Raw genomic sequence first — 22,493 nt, forward strand, 5'->3', positions numbered from 1 at the left:
ATTGTATTAATATATACAATCATACTATTATAATAGTTTATAACCCACAACATTTCGATGTGCATTTTTTTTTTTTTTTTTTGGAATGTCATACAATATATTATACCCGATGAGCGAACTGAAAGAATATAATGTTTTATTTTAACGATATAATACTAGTGTCCGTTTAATATATTTTTGTCAGATGCTGAATTAATATGATATATATCTATTTATTATTATTAATGATTTCACTTTTTGGTAAAAAATATTCTAATGTTTATCTACCAAATGATTGTTGGAACGACTCAGTTATCGAGTAAAATAGTAATTAGTAGTGATTATAGTGTATGAACATTTCAAACGTTATAATATGTATTATGATTTCAATTATAATTTTTAATAGGAAACAATCAAAGTTCCTGCTACGTGATTTAAATATTAGAACCTTTTATTATTAATAATATGTATTATTATGGCGGTGCCGCGGCCAACGGTGTTCTGACATAAATAATACCGTAGTGAAATATTAAATCTTAATTAAATACTAAACTTTTCTTTTCACTAGAATTTGGAACCGTTTCGTGGCCCTTTGATGTACATACTAGACAATATTTGTAAATTTATCGGAAATTCGTAAAATGTATCTATAGAGAGATCAGAGATACATTGGAATTTGACAAATGTAATTGAAGCAGCGGATTATTGCGAATTGAATAAAATAACTTCCAAGTTTACAAAATGATGTCAATTTGAAGCATTTTATTCATTAAATTATGTGAAGTCTAAGCTTGCAATCTTCGACGTTCGTGTTTTAGCGTTTTATTATACAATATATTGATATAATTATAAATGTAACAGAGGTTCTAGAAAAAAATTGCATATAAATGTTAATAAGTAAGAATGATATTTTATCAACAATGAATTTTAATTTCCGAGGTTTTTAAATTGTATTCATATTTCGTTCTAGAAAGAAAGAGTTCAATTATTTTTATGCAACCCGATAATGATTTCCCTTTTAGAAATAAAACTTGGCATAAAACAGTTAATTAAATTTAAATATAATTTATGAACTTTGTGTTTAAGTAATATATTATCAAGTATTTATTTACATCATTTTGATCGGCAAAATGCCATCGAAATGTTAAGGTAATCATATTGGGTTACGTTTTACGTAACAAAACTTATTATGCTGGCTTAATTATTTTGATATTTCATGGAATACGACTATAAGGTCTCTTGGGACTAATATTCAAGGTTCAAATTAAAATTGTTAGGTGTATTTTTTTCACATGTATAACACATTTCTAAAAGTATGTCAAATAAGAAGTACATTTTAAAATAATTGTCATTGACTAACAAATAATAAAATTGTTGGATTTAATTTATTAAAAATAAAAATAAAATCAATTGGTACCAATATATAGTCAATATTCAAACAAAAAGTTGCAGTTAATTCGAAAAAAAATGTAAATATTTGTCAATATCAAATTTGTATATAAGTTGAAATATTCAAAATAATTAGGGTAAAAAACAAAAAAACAATTTAATTAATTGATATTTTAAAACAATTTGAAAATTTAACTAAGGTTAATACCTGCGTAATGAGTTCTAACCTATTACAATTAATAGATACAATGGATATTCGGTCGGATGCGTAAGGGCCTTTGACACTTTTACCAATTATTAAAATCAAGCTGTAACCTTCAGCTTGAAAGTTGAGTGGCTGCTTACATTTTGTCCTCAAATATGTATAAGTGTATATAAATGGAAATAAAGTAAATAAATAAACACATAATAAGTGAATGAGTGATAATATTATGTTCATTGTAATATTATGTTATGTTATAAATCTTCAAGTATGACGTATACGTGTTGAGGAAAACGCCTGAAGAGGGATAACCACCTTGAGCCTAGCCCCCCCCCCCCCCCCCAATAATTATCAACAGTGGTTCCAGCGGTTATTATAGAAAGAATAGATTTATCGAATTTCCCGAAAGACATAAAAACGACAATAACACGATCAAGGGATATAATATTATAAGCAATCACATGGTATTAACCAAATCTTGACCTACCTATATATACATCGGGATGTAAGTAATTTAATATTATAATTAAACAATTTTAATGGGACTATATTATTTTTATTTAACTGCAGTCCGTTGCGCACAACTCAATAACTGGAAGGCGTGTATTTTTGTAATGAAGAATGACTGTATGGCGTATGCACTTAAATCAGTTATTCAATGCCGTTTGACGAAAATGCGTTCATTATGCCTGGAAACGACCGTCCGGCGTCCACACAACAACACACACAAGTCTCCGCCAAAATAATTTATATTCGTAATCACTCAATCCAAACATAACTACTATAATATTAATGACCATTACTTATTGGCTATTGATAAACGAAGTAAACTATTTCTCGTTTCAACATGTAAACAAAAATCGATTGTCGAAAGAAAAATATCATTATATTATATATCTGCCAGGGAACTGATTGCCAGTGTTGAGTTTATCTAGATAAATATTCTTTTATCTTATATAGATAAATAGAGGTTATTAATTTACATAGTTATCTAACATAAAAATCACCGTTATCTAGATGAATTTATTCAGATAGTTTAATTTATTAAACGGCTTTTATTTATTATAATTTATAGGTAGACAATTAAGTAATTTATTAAGTAGGTAGTATTTACTAATAACTATCAACATTTTTGATAACATACTATTTAGTTATTCTATATTGCTACGAGCTTACGAAGAGTGCCATAAACCAATAAAAAAAAATTATCCGATGATTTATCTAGATAAAAAAAAATTTTTTTCATCTTTATCTAGATAAATAAATAATTTAGTTATGTTTATCTTTATCTAGATAACATTATTATAATTTATCGTTATCTAGATAAAATTATATTTATCTCGGCTCAACACTGCTGATTGCAGGTTGACAAGTCTGCAAGTGGGCGAAATGCTGTGGGTTAGGCACTATTGGACCTACATAATAGTATCTGCTTATGCGCATGCTTGTGAATGCTTCTCACAGTGTTTGTCTTTTTTCAAGCTAACTTATATAGCTAAAATAAATATTAATGCTTACTGCCAGCAAATAATTCAAAATTTTAAATATTTACATAAATTAAACAAAAGTTTCAATTTTACCAATATTAAGCTACTAAAACGTACTATGGCCAAAATACTGATTTCTCAGTAGAAGAGATTTTCTGTATCTTAATATTTTCAATGAAAACAAACCATATTTTATAAATTGACAAATCATTTTGAAGATAAGGTATTTTTTTAAATTATTTAATAATAGGTATATTATTATTTATATTTAAAACGATTCTATTCTATTTTATGATTATAATTTTAGTAATTTTAAATTAATTAAAACTTTTAAAATTAAATTTTAGTATGTTTTGGATTAACTATTTTACTTCCCTATGCCTGCAACACGGATAATAAATAATAATATGTTTTGGCATAACATAAAAAGGTAGTTTTGGAAACAGTTCGTTTTTAAATAGTCAACGATTGGTGCCTATTCTTTTAACACGTAAAATAGTACGTTTTGACGTAAAACTGGAAAAAGTAAGTTTTGAGGTACGACTGTATTTACTGATCGTGGCAAGCATACGATAATTTCCAATTATTTTTTAAAATAACATTTCAAAAATATTAATGTGAATAAATTATTGGCTGTCACCGAACTATTTACTCGTCTTATATATAATAATAAATTATAATAATATTAGGTATGTAAAGTGTTCACATTCCGTTTTGTTCGTGCCTTGCTAAAAGTTATAAGTTATGACCATAGTTAAGCACATAGATTTTAGATGGACTTTTCTTAGAATTCATATTGTAGTGATTACAATTGTACATTCATCAGCTTACCTTAGTTCAGACGTAATAATACGCGAGAATATTATTACCATGCATTTTTTATGTGGCGTATAAAACAAACGATTGTCAAATGACAAAATAACCGGAATGGTTATCATCTGTCAGACGATAATGACGACGACTACGAAAATGGCATTTGTAATTTAAAATTTAAGTTACCGTTAATTTAATTGGCTTAGCGCGTTTCGGCATTTTTACCGGTTCGGTGTTCAAAATTCACACGACGTTTGTGCACACAATATCACTAAAAAGTAAAAACTAAAAAGATATAACGTTTGGACATTAAAATTACAGAAGTTTATACCTTCTTTCAATAATTATAATGAGTCAAATACCTACATTTTTTTTTTTAAAAGACGACAAGTATAATTTTATACTAGGTAGTAGGTACCTATTATAGATAAAATATACTTTTCAAAATCATGACAAATTTGTCAATAACAAATATAAATGTATAACTTATAAGTGTAGTAGTTATAAGAGGACGTTGAGCACTATTTGTTATTTTCTCTCTCTCTCTCTCTCTCTCTCTTCTCACTATCTCTCTATCTCTTTATTTCTCTCTTTGACCAACGTCCAACATAGGAACTTTGTGTTCGGCAAAACCAATTCTAGCGTTGCTTTAATATCAGAGTGAATTGACCTATTATCAAACTCAAAGTTAGGGATGTTATGCTATAATGGTTATACAATGTATGGTACAATGGTTTTTTTTACAATATTTTAATTTGTACGCTATTTTTAGCGGGTATAATATATTTTTAAAAATGTTCACATTTATTGCAGAAATAAATTATTGAAAAGTCATAAAAATTCCAATACCTATACAAGCACATATAATGTTTTCAACCATAAGTTTTATACTAAGTCGATTCGCTCTATTAAGGTAACTTAAAAAGGTACTAGGAAAAAACTCAGACCATAAAATTACTACCATGGAAAGAGTGTCCGTGGACTGTTATAAAACCTACAGCAATAGATGGTAAGGTAATTAAGATAGCAAAATTATAATATGTATTATAAATCATAAATACTCAACATATTAATTTAATATCTAGTATAAGTCTATAGTATAGTTTAATTACTATATGAATAATCTATTAACATTTAAAACTATCTACGTTATTCCTGATACTATGTTTAAAAAAATTTAAATATGAAATTTAAATTAAAAATAATCCTAATTTAACTAAAGTTAAATAATTATTGTAACGGGTAGTTTCTAGTGTAATATAAAACCGATGACGGATAACGAATGATAAATCTACCTAGTAGTTATCCAATCTTGAAATTATTCGTATCGAAATGGAAGTAGTGATTTTTATATTTCAAAAAAAAAAAATTGTTGTTAACAATCTGTATCTTTTGACAAGCGCGCATCCACCGGATATTCTCTCAAAAAATATCTAAAACAAATTCCTAGTGGTTTGATTACTTTTACAATACTATAGGTAAATAATAATAAATACATTAGGTATGTCGTGCATTAGTTTATATATGTATAACTATAATTATAAATTACATTTCAATATTATTAATTGTAATTCTATTTTAAATGATATCGTTATCATTGCTTATATCATTATCAAGACTTATCAAGAAAAAAATTAAATCGGAATATTTTTTGTGTGCTTTTTTCCCTGTGCACGGTAGCTCAGTATACACAGTACACACATTACATGACGTCGTGGTACACCATCGCGGGAGTATATTATTATTATATTATTTTTTACTTGCGAGGATGAATGCGTCTTAAACACCGGTGTGTGATATTATTATTATTAGAGGTATTAACACGATATTATGAGGCATCACTGTATCAGGTATACCTATTTATGTTATTGTAATACATTATACTGTTATGTCCCGGTAAAACATATTATTATTGTTTTAGCGTAGGTAGGCGAATAATTTGCCTACGACTGCGTGGCGGCTATTAGGTACCTATAGGGTACACGAAACACACCGAGTTTTACATTATTTTCGTTTGTTGCTGCACCGCTGCTGCTGCAATGCCATTAGTCACCGGATTCTTTTCGGTGACTATACCGGAACAATAATAATAATAATATATTATGCACACACACAGCACGTTTTGTACGCACACATATTATTATCATGTACCTACCGATAGTACGCGTGCGCGGGTCTAAAACTATATATATACCTATGTGGCTATGAAAAGTAACTATGCGTCGTCCGACAATAAATTACCATAATAATATTATATTATTATACTGTTTGAGGTCCGAAAGCCGAACTCATAGGTAGTACCCGTATGATTAAAAAAAAAATAATATTATTATTATTCTGTACCTACCTATACCTACATAATATCGTAAAATCATATTATTATTATTATTACTAGGGCTCGGATTTAAAAGCCCTTAAAAATATCAAAACACGCCTTTTCAAAAAATGCATTTATGGCCTGAACACTCTAAAAAATTCTCTGAAATTTACCTAGGACTTCTTTGAAAATCAAGATCAATTTGAAAACCGGATATTGTATTTATTATTTTTTTTCAAAATATTACTAGAAATAGGTCAAAAAATTACCTAAATTAAAGATAAAAACCTCGAAAAATTCTAAATATGCCCCGAAAAAAGTTCGTTGTTAGCATAGTGTACGTATACATGAAACACATTTGTATCTTGGAAACAATCGTGTCAACCATTCCAAAAAATATATGTAAATTCGTGGAAATCCTAGTCCTAAAAGTATTATTATCATTAATATTATTTTCTCACGCAAGTCGTACCTGAAGGATTTACCGAGCTCACATTAGTTATAACACATAAAACGTGAATAAATAAACTTGGCGACTATTAATAAAATTAACAATTGTCAATTGACAATGAATATTATACCTAATATTCTTGATATTACATATTTTATTATTAACTGAAATATTACTAATTTATAAAAAAAGGACGTAGTACTTACCTATACAATTACAAAAAGCTTACATTTTAATTTTACTTTATGTGTATAATAATGTATCAAATCTCGATTAAAATGAACTTGATTGATGAATAAAATTCAATATAAGAATAAGTTTTAAAAAAAAATTTTATTAATTATTTTAGTGCTTAATATTGTAATACTTAATATTGTAATACTTAATATTGTAATATTAAATATTGATAATGTGAAAACTGGCGCAAATTACCGAAATGTATTTTTAGTTGTGGGACAAATTCAATTTTTTTTGTTTTTGGCGCCTATACGCCCATACGCCTCATACGCCCATACATGAAGTCTTCACTACTTATAGATATCTGTTAACTAGAATTATCTGATATTTACTCGTTAAAAAACAAAATTTAATTTGACCTATAATATAGTTATTGAGTTCAAATGTTTGAATCGACTCAACTCTGGCTAAACGAGTATATAGGTACTCGGAATTCGGTTGGTTGCGATTTTTTTGATACGGTTAACTAGGATTTTTTAAAAATTTTTTTTTTATATCGCTGGCATTACCAAACTGCCAACCGGTCACATTTTGCAGTATAACAGTGGAATGCAGTTAGACCGAAAATAAAGATACCTCTTATTATATATATATATATATGTATTAGGTACACGTCTGTGATATCGCGTATAGGGACCTATATTTACAGCGAAAGAGATATTTTTCATTGGCTCATTGTGATTCAATTTTCGTCACATTATAAATCTATTATTAAGAAGCTTAATACAAAGAATGTATTTTTTTTTTTTAAATGTCCAACGATGTGGGTACCTATAAGTATAACATTGTCGGACCTGCTGTCGTTTGATGTCTGCAGCAGCTGATGTACCTGCAGTACAGTTTTATATTGTTATGATAATAATTAGAGATAAAATCGAAAAGACGCATATTATTTCTACAAGTAAAAATTATAATATAATAATTTGCATATCAATATATATTTTATTCCTGGACCTAAGACGTTACAGCGGACTTTGATGTCGGCGTATCGATCATCTGGCAACTTGTTGCACCTACAAACTCATATTATTATACCTGTTGCTAACAATAACATTTCGAGGAATACATAAAATACGATACACGGACGTCGCGACGACGATGACTCGTTCGGCCGTTAAAAAAAATATATCATATATCTATGTTGTTAGCGCGTAATTGCATTTTTCTTATGGTTTCTGGTATATTATGCTTGTTAATATATAAAACTCTTTTAGTCTCTTGCGCGGTATTTCATCTTGTTTATCTCACATATGATTTATATCACTCATTTATCAAGACGGCTTCAACCCACAGCTTCTGTCTTCTTTTTAGCTGGGTTTTATAGATATTATGCTGAATTCAAATTATTATTCTCTTGTTTCTTGTTCGGTAATATAATATAAATATATAGCTATAGTACAAAGCCCGAATCGTTGAACACACAATCGTATTCATCTGATGGTGATATTATATAGACATACAGTTCACCGGTGTCCGGTTTCATAAAAATTGTCCAAATGTTGTCGTCTAAACTTTAAGACCCACGCATATCTATTTGAACACTGGCCATCTTATACATAAATAAAAACGTTTTTTTTTTAGTTCAGACAAATCAAAAATTATTACATAATATGAATTGCAATAATCGCTGTGGCTCGTAAGTAATAATTAAGTAATAGTTTTAAAAGCAGAAAACCTTTACCGAAGGCGACAAACTGCATCGCAATCTAGATTGAGCTTAAGCTTAAGCTTTATACAGCTAGTTTATGGTGTGCTCGTTATTGTTAGGTACGGAGCGCGATCTTTATTCGAAACCGATTAAAATTGACTTAGAAGATTGCATTTTTAAATTATTTTTCGTTTTAAAGAAATATATGCTTTGAATTGATAACGATCATTATTCATTATATTATAACGAATTATAAAGTCTTGACGAAAATTTGAGTACCTAACTACCTGGCTAAATCTAAATTTGAATTGAACATATTAATACAATTGTATAAACCGTGATCGATCGCCACATTAAGATAAGCTACAGTTTCTAGTGTATAATAATTATAAACCAAACATTATAATATTTAGGTACATGTATAAAGCGGAATCAATGTACATATATATAACTAATATATAAGTACCTATGCGCTGTTTTTAATGAGCCACGGTCTGACGTTCGATTTACTATTAATTTGAAAGCGATCGCAATTCGCAATATTATAATTATTTGGCGTTCTAATAACGATAGATAATAATTTCTTTAATAAAACCGTCTCTTTTATTTCAGTAAACGCCGTGTTATTAAATCTGCTGCTATCCATGCAATTTATTTACATATTATAATAGGTATATGACAGTTTTTCGGAATCGTTTCGATACTATGTCCTATAGATCGTGTTTTTTTTTAAAAAAAATGTTTCACATAGGTACAAACTTTGACTTAACGATCACCTCTTGTAATACATATATAGTGAGTCCTACATCTATCGTTATAATATCTACTAAGAATCCACAGGATAAGGACTGTACCTCGTTTCGTGCGCTAGAGTGAGAGACCAGAAAATTATGTAAAAATAACCTTTTTATTACGGTATCTTAATATTATATAACATTGTACAAATATTTTAAATTTTATATTATTGTTCAACGTAAAACCTTGAGTAAACGATGCGGATTATTGCAGCGTTATTAAAACAAATAATCTGCACGTGTTTTGTTTTATAGGTACCTTGTTATTTAGGTACAGTTATCTAGACGCAACGGTATATAAAATAAACTTATCGCCTTATCGCTAAAATTTCGTACGGTCTGCACCTATACTGCAGATATTATTATGGTCGTATAGATAAAATGTATACATTATTATTTATTAGTATTATTGTTGCCGTATGGGGTGCTTCGTCTGAAACGATTCCAAATGCTTCGATACGAGTGTTGCGTAACAATGTTTTCATCGCGGTTTTCATTACACATACGACATACCTATATAATAATAATAATAATAAAATAATCACACGTAGTAATATACATAAGTACCTGCAGAACTTCAGTTGCATACTAGTAGGTATAAAGATAAAATATATATTGCGTGCCTTAAACACAATACGATTTCTTCCCAAACGTCTACAATTAATATATTATAATACCCACTATGCGCAAGACAATGTAATTTTGCAATAATTTTTCTGCATGGTTGTTCTACCAAAATCTACATGGGCAAGTTAATGATAATTTTTAATTGGGTTAAGTTGAGTTGATAGAAATCATTGTAAAAAGTGTATTAAGTGTAGGTAGTTAATAGTTACCTATCTTAATTTTTTAACTCAGTTAAGTTAATAGTTATATATGGTAACTTAAAAATATCTTATTAACTTAAATTGAGTTATTTATTATTATTTTTTTAAATAGTAAAAAGTAAATGTCTATGCAATATGTATTATTAGTAATAATTGTATTATATTTATTACCAAACAGTTTTTATGACTTCTAAAAAATCTGTAAGTCTTACAATTTTTTAGGTTTTTTAATGACCACCTACATATTATATAATATTATTATATTTTAATTTAAAGTATTCAAACTTTAAAATTCAGATTAGATTGGCACTTCACCCATCCTCCTGTCTGACGTGTAAATGCATTATTAAAAAAATATCAAAAATTAGTTATTAGTTATATTATATTATTATATTTGTCATTTAAACGACAAAGCTTGTATAGATTATTATCTGGTTCGGCACAAAAAAACTTAAAAACAAAAAATTGGTTGTCGTCGAGTAAAATATCATTGATTGCAAAAAACGAATACAACGTATGAACGAATGAACTAATTATCGTAGTGTTATATTATGTCAAACAATATTATAAATTATAATATATACGTAGGAAAGGCGTATATACTTCGAACATTATTGCGGCCTCCAATAATTATTATGTTATTATTTATTTTCCCGAAATCGATGCGTTCACAATCTACAAAGAGGACTTGAGCAACGAGTGTAGGATAGGTCTGCCTCTGCAGGTGTCAGATAAGCGGATCGCCCAGTAGGCCCGGTAGGTGCGGTATAAGTCTGGTAGATACTTAAATATAATATTATAATACAAGGTACGCGTATGGTTTCGTTGTTTTATATAATATATTTATAATATACCTTAACGTGCGCAATATGTATATAGGTACATGGTAAAAATTATCAGGTAGGTACCTGTACAAGTGTACACGCACACACAATCGCGCGTTACGCTTTATGCTCCAGATACCAGAGCATCGAATTCTATACCGTATACGCGGTATGTATAGGTATAGATACAATAGGTACATAGACTTTTTATTTTTTTAACCCACACTGAACCGTCATCGAACCGATTATGATGTCATGCCGCTGTTGGCGTTGTCTCATTAGTGTTATACCTATATAGGTTAGGGATGACATATTGTCCTAACTGTGTATGTTTTTAAACAATTATTATTATATTGCATAATTATTATTATAGGTACGTATCAATGTACTATTAGGTATTATTATTCGCAATTTGTCGATATTTATTTAAATTCTGTTAGTTTTCTATTATAGTATTTTTTTGTGTAAGCACTTTTTCGATGCCTCTTACGGTGACGTCTAATGTCTATGATAATACGATACACCATAGTTGGGTTTTGTGTCTAATAGAAGTGTCTGTATAGGATTGGAAGATTGGTATGCAATTTAAATGAAAACCAACTTTGGATAATTACGCATATAAATTGCAATAAATGGATTTTTTTGATGTAGACGATAAATTATGTTTTATGTGTTTTGCATTGATTTGGAGAACCGTGTAATAACTATGTGTTAAATGTCATCAGCTAACGGTCTTTTTTGTAATGGTTACCTATACCACACGGTTACTATCACGTAAAATATAAAATAAAAATATATACCTAAATTATATATTTAACTGTTTTTTTTTGTTGTTCAAGTCAATATTGTACTTTGTACTTACGGTTTACAGTTTATTTTTTGTTTTCTATAACATAAATATATGTTAAAATTATTAGTATAGTCGTCGATCATATTATTTTGACAATTTCTTTAAATTTTTAATAACATTATTTTATCTCTTTTGATATTTTATGCGTTCCACCAATAATAATAATAATAATAATAATAATAATAATGCGTACACCGATAATAATTACGCGCATAGGTAGGTACAGAGTAGACTGTCTACATCATTATAAAGTCCATCAACGAAAATGACTTTCGATATTGCATTATTGTCATATATTTTATATTTGAAACACGAACATTATTTATCATTGTTCGCACAATTAACTATAATTGCACGATGCTGAATGTGATTGGTATAATATTAAGGAATTACCAAGATTTCGTGTGTCTATGCCGTCATACACAAAATATAATTATATAAAAATATAATATTATCATATTATTATTATTATTGACATTGCCGTTAAATATATTTTACGGTATTAAACCGTGATTATGTGTTTGACATTTCTTGCTTTTATACTATGCGTTTATCGCTACATTAAAAACGAAATGACGTTTAACACGGACTCGTGCGCATTTTTTACACCGAATACTATTACCCATTTTTTATTTCCTTAACCGTAAATTAATTTAATGTCGATTTTAATAACGTTACTTATATTTTTATGCACGGCAAGTCTTAAACGGGAAATTCAAGTTCACCGACGATATAACTAAATTCGTATGCATAATATATAGGTACCTACTATAATACATAATTTATACATTACAATACACATTATACAGTGATTTATAGGCGTTTATTAATAATCTCATTAAGTTATTATGTATGTAGAGTGTATAGACTTATATTTTTCCTAAAAAAATATTTGGTTGTAAAAAGTGTTTCTGTAAGATTTTAATGTATTATATATTGTCGTTGAAGTGTTTCTTCGCTTGCCACATTATTATTTTAATATTATAACCTTCGGTCATAAACTTTTCTGAATCGATGACATTAAATATGTAAAACAAAAAAAAGTCGTACTAATTTGAAAACACTTCTTAACACTTAGTACATTTTTAATGAATCGCAGAAAATCCACAACAATATAGTTAAAGATAATGTATTCATTGAAATAAGGATTATTTAGTTGTGACAAATTTTCTAAAAATTCTCGCTTGAAAATCATCACATATTTGATACACAAAGCAATAGAGTATTAGAGTAATGTAGACAAATTGCTACCAATCCTCAATCATAAAAATTTTTAAGAAATTTAAACGTATCATGAAGTTTTATTTAAAAATTAAGTACAACCTACCCATGTTTGGGTGCATTAAATCAAAATTTTAGGAAACAATTGAGTATTTGGATGTTTCCCGATAAATGGTATTTTCTGTACATATCATATTAATATTATAAATTATAAATCATTTGAAAAGACACTTTATATGTAAAAAAAAAAATCATTATTTTAAATATTGAAACAATTTGCTTAGCTTAATGATAATAATATTATTATTTTGTAATTATTTTACAGATTCTTCCGATATTGTTGATTGTAAATTGAAATTGATTTTGGGATTAATATGGACGTTGATTTTACATTATTCTATATCGATGCCAATGTGGGATGGCGAATTTGGTGGCGAGCAAGTACCAAACGAAAAAGGAGCAACACCGAAACAAAGGTAATACACAGTTTAATAAGATAAATAAATAACACATTATTATTATCGACTTGAAAAAATAGGTCTGTGCTTTGAAAAATAAAAATAATCAATGTTTTCCCCAACACATACCTTTCTTATTATTGTTGATCAAAGTTTGAACCGCGTGTGTCAATTCTATTTGGAAATTTTTTTTTCGTTGCATTTCGTTCTATTTTTATCGACCCGCGTCTACAGTAATATTGTACGATAAAAAAAAAACCGAACAATAATAAAAAAACGAGGTTTTATTTGGAAGAAAGAAACGGAAATGTATAATATTTTTTTAAATACACAATATTTTATTATGCCACAACTGCAGTAGTTGTAGAGTTAAGGGCGCAGACGGTGTGGAATGTTAAGTAGGTAGGTAGTGTACCCGACGAATAAGAATGCATACAGTCGAAGGGTGTTGTGTAGAGCATAAGATGAAATAGGATTAAATCATTGTTGTCTGCTTCGGCTAAATAATAATATAAATTCAAACCCTAGTATCGTTTTTTTTTTTTGTACACTTTAAACGTCAAAAAAACACATAATGGACGAAACAAAATGGATAAAAAAAAAATAACCGATTTAATGCGTTTTCCGTGTAAGACGCGGGAGGTACCTGGGACATTATAATACGTGCAGGGGCACTGTAGCTGAGATTAAATCTAACAAAGGATTAAAAATAATATATAATACGATGGTAGCGACGGATCGACGAATTTTCGTTTTCTGGCTACCTACCTACCTATAATAATATTGTGTGCGTAAAATAAATATTAAAATACTGAGATCTACGTGCCGTTTAGATTGCTGAACTGGATCCAGAGTAAGGTTCCCGATATACCGATTTCGAATTTCACTACAGACTGGAACGACGGAAAGGCCGTCGGCGCTTTGGTCGATGCCGTGGCTCCGGGTAATATTATAAGACCTGCAACGTCATGGTTTTGCCAAAGAAATATTCAACGGCTGTTTAATTTGAAAATTATAATTTATATTTGTAGGCTTATGTCCGGATTGGCAGGACTGGAAATCTAACAACGCACTTAAAAATGCATCGGAAGCCATGGGCTTGGCTGACGATTGGCTTAACATCAAACAAGTAATAATAATATTGTCTCGACGGTGTTCGGACGAACGCAACAACAATCATTAATCGTTATAAACTATGTTTTCAGCTCATCAAACCCGAAGAATTGGTCAGTCCCAACATGGACGAACAATCCATGATGACCTATTTGTCTCAGTACCCGAACGCAAAGTTGAAACAAGGAGCACCGATTAGATCGAAAACCAACCCGAGCCGGTATATTATACAATACTATTATTATATTTCAATAGTGTAAAACTGAGTATCTAGCTCAACAGTTCAACATGTTCTGACTGCATATTAATATAATAATCGTTTTTGTGTTTCGTTTAGCGTTCGCGTTTATGGTCCCGGAATCGAACCCTCTGGACCAGCCGTGGGAGCCAAAACGAATTTCACGGTTGAAACGTTTTCCGCCGGCAAAGGCACAGTCAATGTGTCTGTGGAAAACCCCAAAGGAAAAGCTGAACCGGTAAGCACCTCACTGACAATGAGTGATTCTTCATTGTCAAATGGTTTTTTTTTTCAATTTTTAGGTTGATTTGGTTTTCAACAACGACCGAAGTCAAACTTATACGGCCACGTACAAACCGGTCGTCGAAGGACCGCATAAAGTGCACGTGAACTTCTCAGGGGTACCGACTCCGAAATCTCCGTATCACGTTAACGTGGATGCGTCGGCTGGCGACCCAAACAAAGTAAATGTCTTCGGGCCAGGTATACAGCCCGAAGGTGTGTTCACGAACCGACCAACTTATTTCGAAATCCATACGAAAGGTATTTATATTATTTACTTGGGAGATCGTTCACCAAATCTGAACACCGTTTTTCTATTTTTTTAAGATGCCGGAAAAGGTGTTCCTGAGGTGATAATTCTCGATCCTGCTGGCCGAGAGAACACAATACCGGTGAAACTCAAGAAAGAACCTAACGGAGTGTATATATGCGATTACACGCCGGTCGTCCAGGGAGTGCACTCTGTCAATGTTTTCTTCGCAAATCAACCTGTGCCGTTGAGCCCATTTGCTGTCGGCATATCGAATGGTATGACATAACACATTCACAATGGAATATTATTGTTTTTTTTAAAAAATTTAATTGAAACACGTGGCATTATTTTTGTACAGCATCTGACGCTAAACGCGTAAGAGCCTTTGGACGAGGTATACAACCACACGGCCTTAGAGTCCAAGATGAAGCAAAGTTCAAAATTGTCACCGAGGGAGCAGGCGAAGGCGTTCCAGATGTGAACGTAATCGGACCGGGTAAAAATCCTTATCAGTGTTTATGTTACAACGATCCCCGTTTATCGGATATAGTCCACATAACCCGTGGGTTAGATTAACCAGGAAAATAAATTTTAATATATAATTATTAATTACTAGGGCTAGGAATTTTGTAACAAAATAAATGGTTAAACAATTTGTATAATTGCCAAAAAAGCTTATAAAATATAAAAATATACTGTGGAACCACATAATATGACCAAAAAAGCATTTCCTACCAACTACTAACTAATTATTTCTTTATCAACCAATTATTATTTTTTGTCGATAAATTTATTATAATATGTCGTTTCTTGTAAAAATATAATATTATATACTTATAGAAATGAGTGGAATTTTTGCTAAAACTAGCAAAACACATCGTTATGAAAAAAAATACAAAATTAGGTATACTTCGTTATAGTCAGAATGATACAAAACGTAATTTTACATGAGAATTATCTTTCTAGTTTCTATCACACTCCCTCCCACCACTTCCTACCATAAAATTCAAACATAGTAATAATATTTCCCGGGTACCTACCTTGTCATAACTGTAACTAGGAGCTATTGGGTAAAGTCGATAGAAAAAATAGATGATTTATTATAATGAAAGATAAAAATAATCTTAATGAATATAATCAAGCATTTATTTAAAATGTGTACAACTAGTAAATTAATAGTTATTCAGACAAATTCATAAAAAAAAATATAGGTATAATGACATTGGAAGTAATATAGGTTAGGTTAGGTACACAATGTAAATTATAATATGTTAAAGCAATATACGTTTGTTTTTATATATTTATTAATAATAATGATTGAAAGCATTAAAAACATCGTAGAGTTTTATAATGTTTCAAAGCTTCCGTTAACGGATATACCATTTTTATTTCATTATTTATAGTACCTACTACTATGTTCATCCTTAATATAAATAACAAATAAAATATGTTTGGTGTTAACAACATCAGATATCGAAACTCATAGTAAAACACATTATTGAAGGCTATTTTATAGATATTAGAAAATTTACTATAAAAATTGTAAACATTTTAAAAACACACTTTTCATCATTTCTCAAGCGCCAATTATGATTCTTAAATTACCCCGGGATTATGTGAAAAAAAAACAAAATGATTTTGTCTTTGAACTGAACCGGCTAATGTTGACTTTACTTTAAAATAGTGTGGAAACACTATTTTATTTCTTGCTTTTCATTATTATTACAATAAACATATACGAACAGGTTGTGGTTAATAATATAAAATGATTTATTTTCGTGTAGGTGGAGTCAAAGAACCCGTAAACATGAAAAAACTCGACGCACACACGTATGAAGCAACGTACTATCCCAGGAAAGTCGGTCGACACGTGGTGATGGTGACGTTTGGAGGGGTGGAAATCCCTAAAGCACCGTTCGAAGTGCACGTCAACCCATTCAAGGAGACTTTGATTCGTGCTTACGGACCTGGACTTACCGGAGGTGTAGTTTCGCATCCAGCGATGTTCACTGTTGAAACTAACGGAGAAACCGGTTCGCTAGGCAAGTAAAAACCGTAATGCAGTGTGCCAGGTGTGGTGTACGACACTCTCGCGAATACTAAATTTATTTTTGAGAGAAGTTTGGCAAGTGTCCTTATGGTTTTGATGTTTATCAGAATTAGCTAACGTCCCATATCATGTTTAACAATATTATCCTTAGGTACCGGTCAATATAATAATTTTCAAATATTTTATTTTGATGTTTGCGTTTTATTTATTTTTTATAATAATATAAATTTAAAAATCAAAATTATCGATCGTGTAAGACAAATATGAAAACGTAAAATGTACTTAAGTAAACAACCAACTATAGAGTCCAGGATTACCGTTTTTGTACCTGTAAAAGATATCTCCAAGGATTCTTTTATAACCTCAAAGCCAAACTTCCAGGGGCCGACTTTCGAGCTAAGCGCAACTGAGGTTGTTGTAGATGGTAAACTAAATCAGCACCACATTTTTTTATGTTAGGCAAATAACCATATTTCTAGAAAAAACTTACTAAAAGTCTATTTTCCCGTCCCAAGTCTATGAAATATTACCGAATAACACGTGATAAAAAGAACAGGACATAAATCTTTTAGGTTATGACGAACTGGGTATAATAGTTATTACTTATTAGTGTCATAATTTCAGGTCATTTCTTTTTATAAATCTTCCTATTTGTGAGTTGACTGGCGCATTACCTACTAACCGGTTAACCTAAAATAATAAATAAATATATATTTCTCGATTGATATAATAATATAAAATTAATATAATTTAATAACATAATAAGAGAATATCAACTATCATTAAATACTTGGAATCAAAATATCGTGGTTCCGAATAAATAATAATCAGTGAACAGAGCTTTGTACTGTTATTAAATATTAATAAATATGTATATATACACTAAGTAATAAATGATTTGCCAATTTATTTCGGACATAATTTTATCAATTTTTGTTGTGATAAAAACCGTTACGTTTACAGGATTCAGTATCGAAGGGCCGTCAAAGGCGAAAATCGATTGCCAAGACAACGGCGACGGATCGGCGGACGTCAGGTACTATCCGATGGCGCCAGGAGAGTATGCTGTGCATATATTATGCGATAACGAGGACATACCTAAGTCACCCTACATGGCCAACGTTGTGCCCAGTTCGGATTTCTATCCCGACAAGGTAAGGATATATTTCACGCAACGGTTATCGTTGATAACAATCATAAATAATTATGTGCTTACGAATTATGCTTTTAGGTGAACTGTTACGGCAGTGGACTGCAACCGAATGGCGTCATACAAGGAAAACCGGCTGAATTCGTGGTGGACACGAAAAAGGCCGGAGTAGCTCCACTTGACGTAAAGGTAACATCAGAATAGGAGAAAAATAGCGTGTCTTGACTTTTTATATTTTAATAATTATGTACACGTGGTGTGTCGCGATGATGTTTTCATTTAGCTTTCCTTCTATCGATTGGTCTATCGCTAAAATATACTTACTAGCCTATATACTTCTGACAAATTTGTCATACAAAATTCATACTGCTACCTTTAGGAATGATTACCTAGGTACAAAATAAGCAAAATTGAATCAAATCTAATTAATTGATCGATTAATTTAAACTTAACTTATAAGTGATATTTAAAAAAATGTAAGCCGGTTACAATTATTAACTCACTATCAGGCTGCCAGTCTTATTCCAAGAATTTTAACTTATTGTACAAAGTAGATAAATAAGATCTGCGATACCACAATTTTTTTCTCGTATATACAGAACCATATTTTTATGTTCTCGGCTATATTATGTGGGTAGGTAGATACTTATTTACATTTTATTAACGATATAAAAATAAGACTCGAACTGCCAATAATATTTAAAACTTATGTCCGCCCATAGCACATTTCAATAAGATATTTAGTAATCACCACGTTACTCTTCAAATATAATCTTTGTAAGTTTGATAAGAATATTATAATAATATTGTAATATTTGACATTTAAGCGTACGACAGTGTTATATTCATAGTCATCGTCTTCGTTGTTTTAAAATCAGCAATAAAATACTAGATAACTGTTAACATGTCGATTAAAAAATAATTAAATTTCGCCTTCACAGGTCATCGATTCGGGTGGCAACTTTGTAGAACCCATGTTGAAAGACAACAAAGACGGTACATTTTCTTGCAAGTACGTCCCGAAGTCGATAGGCAAACACACGTTACAGGTAAATCACGAAAAACACAACAACTGCCCACCCTGTTGAACCCTGAAAATATTATACTTGTGAAAAAATAACTCTATCGCTTTTATCTTGTTTCCATATTATATAGGTCAGTTACGGAGGCGTCGCTGTACCAAAAAGTCCGTTCCGCGTGTTCGTGTCACAGCCGTTGAACGCCAACAAAGTACAAATATTTGGACCCGGTATCGAATCCGGCGTCAAGACCAACAAACCCAATCATTTCACCATCGATTGTTCCGATGCCGGAATCGGTAAATTTGTGCATAGATCATAATAATATTAAATAATACGCATTATTTTTTTTACAATGAATTAATGTGTCTAGGACTCCGAATTTTGATGCATTGTTATAATGACGTGATCCCTAATAATATTATTTAATGTTTTCTTAAATATTTTGTTCAACATTTTTATTATTTCGGACGGACTAAAAACAAATTGACAACAAATCACATTGATTGAGATTTTTGATTGTCATTAATGTTTATTAAACGATATAAAATACAATGCAGATTAAAAAAAGAAAAGAAGAAGCTCAGATGAAATTAATTGTATAGATCAATTATTAAGTTATTTCTTTTTAACGCATAAAAATATTTTTTAAATACGATAAATTCCGAATGAATAACAAACTTTCAACTGAGGAAGTATTTAAGTACCTATAATATTATACAAATACGTATATATTTTAACTACAATTTTTCACACTGGAAAATTTAATGAAAACGCTACAGACATAGTACTATTAGCGATTTTCATTAAAAATGTTTTACAACATCTTTTAATTTCTCTCAAAAGTTAATAAAATTGCCTTTTATGTATCCCTTAAAAATATGTTCTGTGCTTTCGTTTTACTAGAAACTTTTCAAGTGAAACGTATAATATCATTGATTAGGTTGTAAAAACCATATATACGGTTTTTTGTAAATAATAACTTTATCTAAAATTAATACAAATAAATATTATAGGTATTATATATTTTATAGATTATTAAGAGACTTACAAAAATAAATTTCTGGAATAATGTATCTGATAAAAGAATTGATAAAAAAAATTCTACCTCTACTGACAAATACGTGTATACGTGTTTATGTAATAATATTATATAAAACGAAATAAATAATAATATGACATATGCTTTGCTTTTAAATTAAAAACAAAGATTACACATTGTGAGAATTAGTATTTATTGTTATTTGTTGTACCACTTCGAGCCAGAAAACACACATTTGAGACTTTAGTGCCAAGCAGGTTAGCATAAGTAAACCTCAGATTGTTATGGAGCAGTCGCGATGCAATTTTAAATAACTAAAAATAATACGAAAACACATTTTAAAATAAAACATTAATAATTACGTTCACGCATAATTTATTATACACTTGCACCAAGGTCGACGGCCCTAGCCCGCAAAACTTTTTTCGCGTTGGTCTCATAAAAATCTATTTTTATAAATAATTGAAAATATGACTCAATAAATTATGTCTTTTCTGAGTCATTATAATTTATATAATAATCGTGTTATTGTCAATCTATACCTGGTGATTATATTGCTAGTCGACTTGATAAATCTAGTTGGAAACAATTATTTTGAATCTTTAATTAAAGCTTATATAGGTAATATGTATGTCGGTTTGTTAATGATCTAAAATATAGTGGCCACAGAAACAATAAGTTTATAATTGACTATAATATTATCACGTTAAATGATAATCAAAACCACGGGTTTTGACATAATTATTAATATGCAACCTATTTAAAAATGAAGTAGTTTTTGTTTAGTTCTTAAAATTATAATTAAAATTATTTAATATTTTTCAAAATTGAAATTTTTAATTGCTTTTATACTTCCTAAATATTTTTAACTACTGCCTATGTCCAAGCCAATTAATTTTTTTCGGTACATTTACATATTTTATAATTTTCAAATATTAATTTGATTCAAAATAATGTACAAATAGATTAATAATCGTATCTTCAATGGAATTTATTTAAATCTGATCTTCATGTATAACTATCACTAACTTAAACAATATTTTTAGTATTAAGTCGAAAATAAAATATATTTTGTATTGGAAAAGTGTACAGTAAGTATCATATTATACCAAATTTCCATTATAAATTATAATGAAAAAAGTTATAAATAATATCGATTTTGGGAGGAAAAAGTCTTTAGTTGATTTTAAGTGGGTATAGTTTTAAGATATGTCAATGCACATAAGATAATGGTAGTTAATTGGTATCTCACAGGCGAGCTGAACGTGAATCTGGTAAACGATAAAGGAGTCAACGTGCCATTGCAGGTCAACGATAACGAAGACGGTTCGTTCCTCATTGACTACGTCCCGACCAACTCGGGCGTTCACAATTTGAATTGCACTTACGGTGGAGTCAAGGTGCCTGATTGCCCGATCAAAATCAACGTACAGTCTCCGGTGGACTTGTCCAAAGTCAAAGTGGATGGTCTCGAAACGCGTAAGTTTTTCAAAAAATATTAAACGCTCGTCGTAGTGATAACATTAAGTGTAATATTATTTTGAGATCTGTATCGATGAATTTATTTAAAAAACTGTCCAAGAATTTTAGCGTTTATTGCTCGATAATTGCTGTACAGTAGGTACCTAACTATCGTACCTATACCACTATTGTTATACCAAGTAGATAACATTATTTTAATTTTGGTACGATTATCGACATTCGTGTTTGACGGAAAATGAACAAATTAGACAGCAATGAACGTAATGCAACGCAATGCAACAATGCAGCAATGCAGTATACGTAAATTATAATTAGGGCTTGGAATATTATATTATAACAGCAAAAATATATTTTTTAAAAGTTTTAA

General features: G+C 29.9%; 1 protein-coding gene across 3 annotated transcripts in view; it reads left to right on the top strand.

Annotated features, from left to right (window-relative positions):
* Nucleotides 1–22,493, top strand: part of LOC132933927 (filamin-A) — a 146,010-nt gene that overhangs the window by 48,763 nt on the left and 74,754 nt on the right. For all 3 annotated transcript variants that reach the window (XM_061000205.1, XM_061000206.1, XM_061000207.1), the window contains exons 3-16: nt 13,365–13,515; nt 14,331–14,440; nt 14,529–14,626; nt 14,703–14,830; nt 14,948–15,086; nt 15,151–15,391; nt 15,458–15,658; nt 15,742–15,879; nt 17,168–17,425; nt 18,397–18,587; nt 18,665–18,772; nt 19,525–19,632; nt 19,739–19,901; nt 21,899–22,123. In XM_061000205.1, the coding sequence (XP_060856188.1) occupies nt 13,365–13,515; nt 14,331–14,440; nt 14,529–14,626; nt 14,703–14,830; nt 14,948–15,086; nt 15,151–15,391; nt 15,458–15,658; nt 15,742–15,879; nt 17,168–17,425; nt 18,397–18,587; nt 18,665–18,772; nt 19,525–19,632; nt 19,739–19,901; nt 21,899–22,123 (2,259 nt within the window). The remainder of the gene's footprint in view (nt 1–13,364; nt 13,516–14,330; nt 14,441–14,528; nt 14,627–14,702; nt 14,831–14,947; nt 15,087–15,150; nt 15,392–15,457; nt 15,659–15,741; nt 15,880–17,167; nt 17,426–18,396; nt 18,588–18,664; nt 18,773–19,524; nt 19,633–19,738; nt 19,902–21,898; nt 22,124–22,493) is intronic.

The sequence above is a fragment of the Metopolophium dirhodum genome, chromosome 1 (assembly GCF_019925205.1).
Source record: "Metopolophium dirhodum isolate CAU chromosome 1, ASM1992520v1, whole genome shotgun sequence".
In the NCBI taxonomy this organism is placed as follows: domain Eukaryota; kingdom Metazoa; phylum Arthropoda; class Insecta; order Hemiptera; family Aphididae; genus Metopolophium; species Metopolophium dirhodum.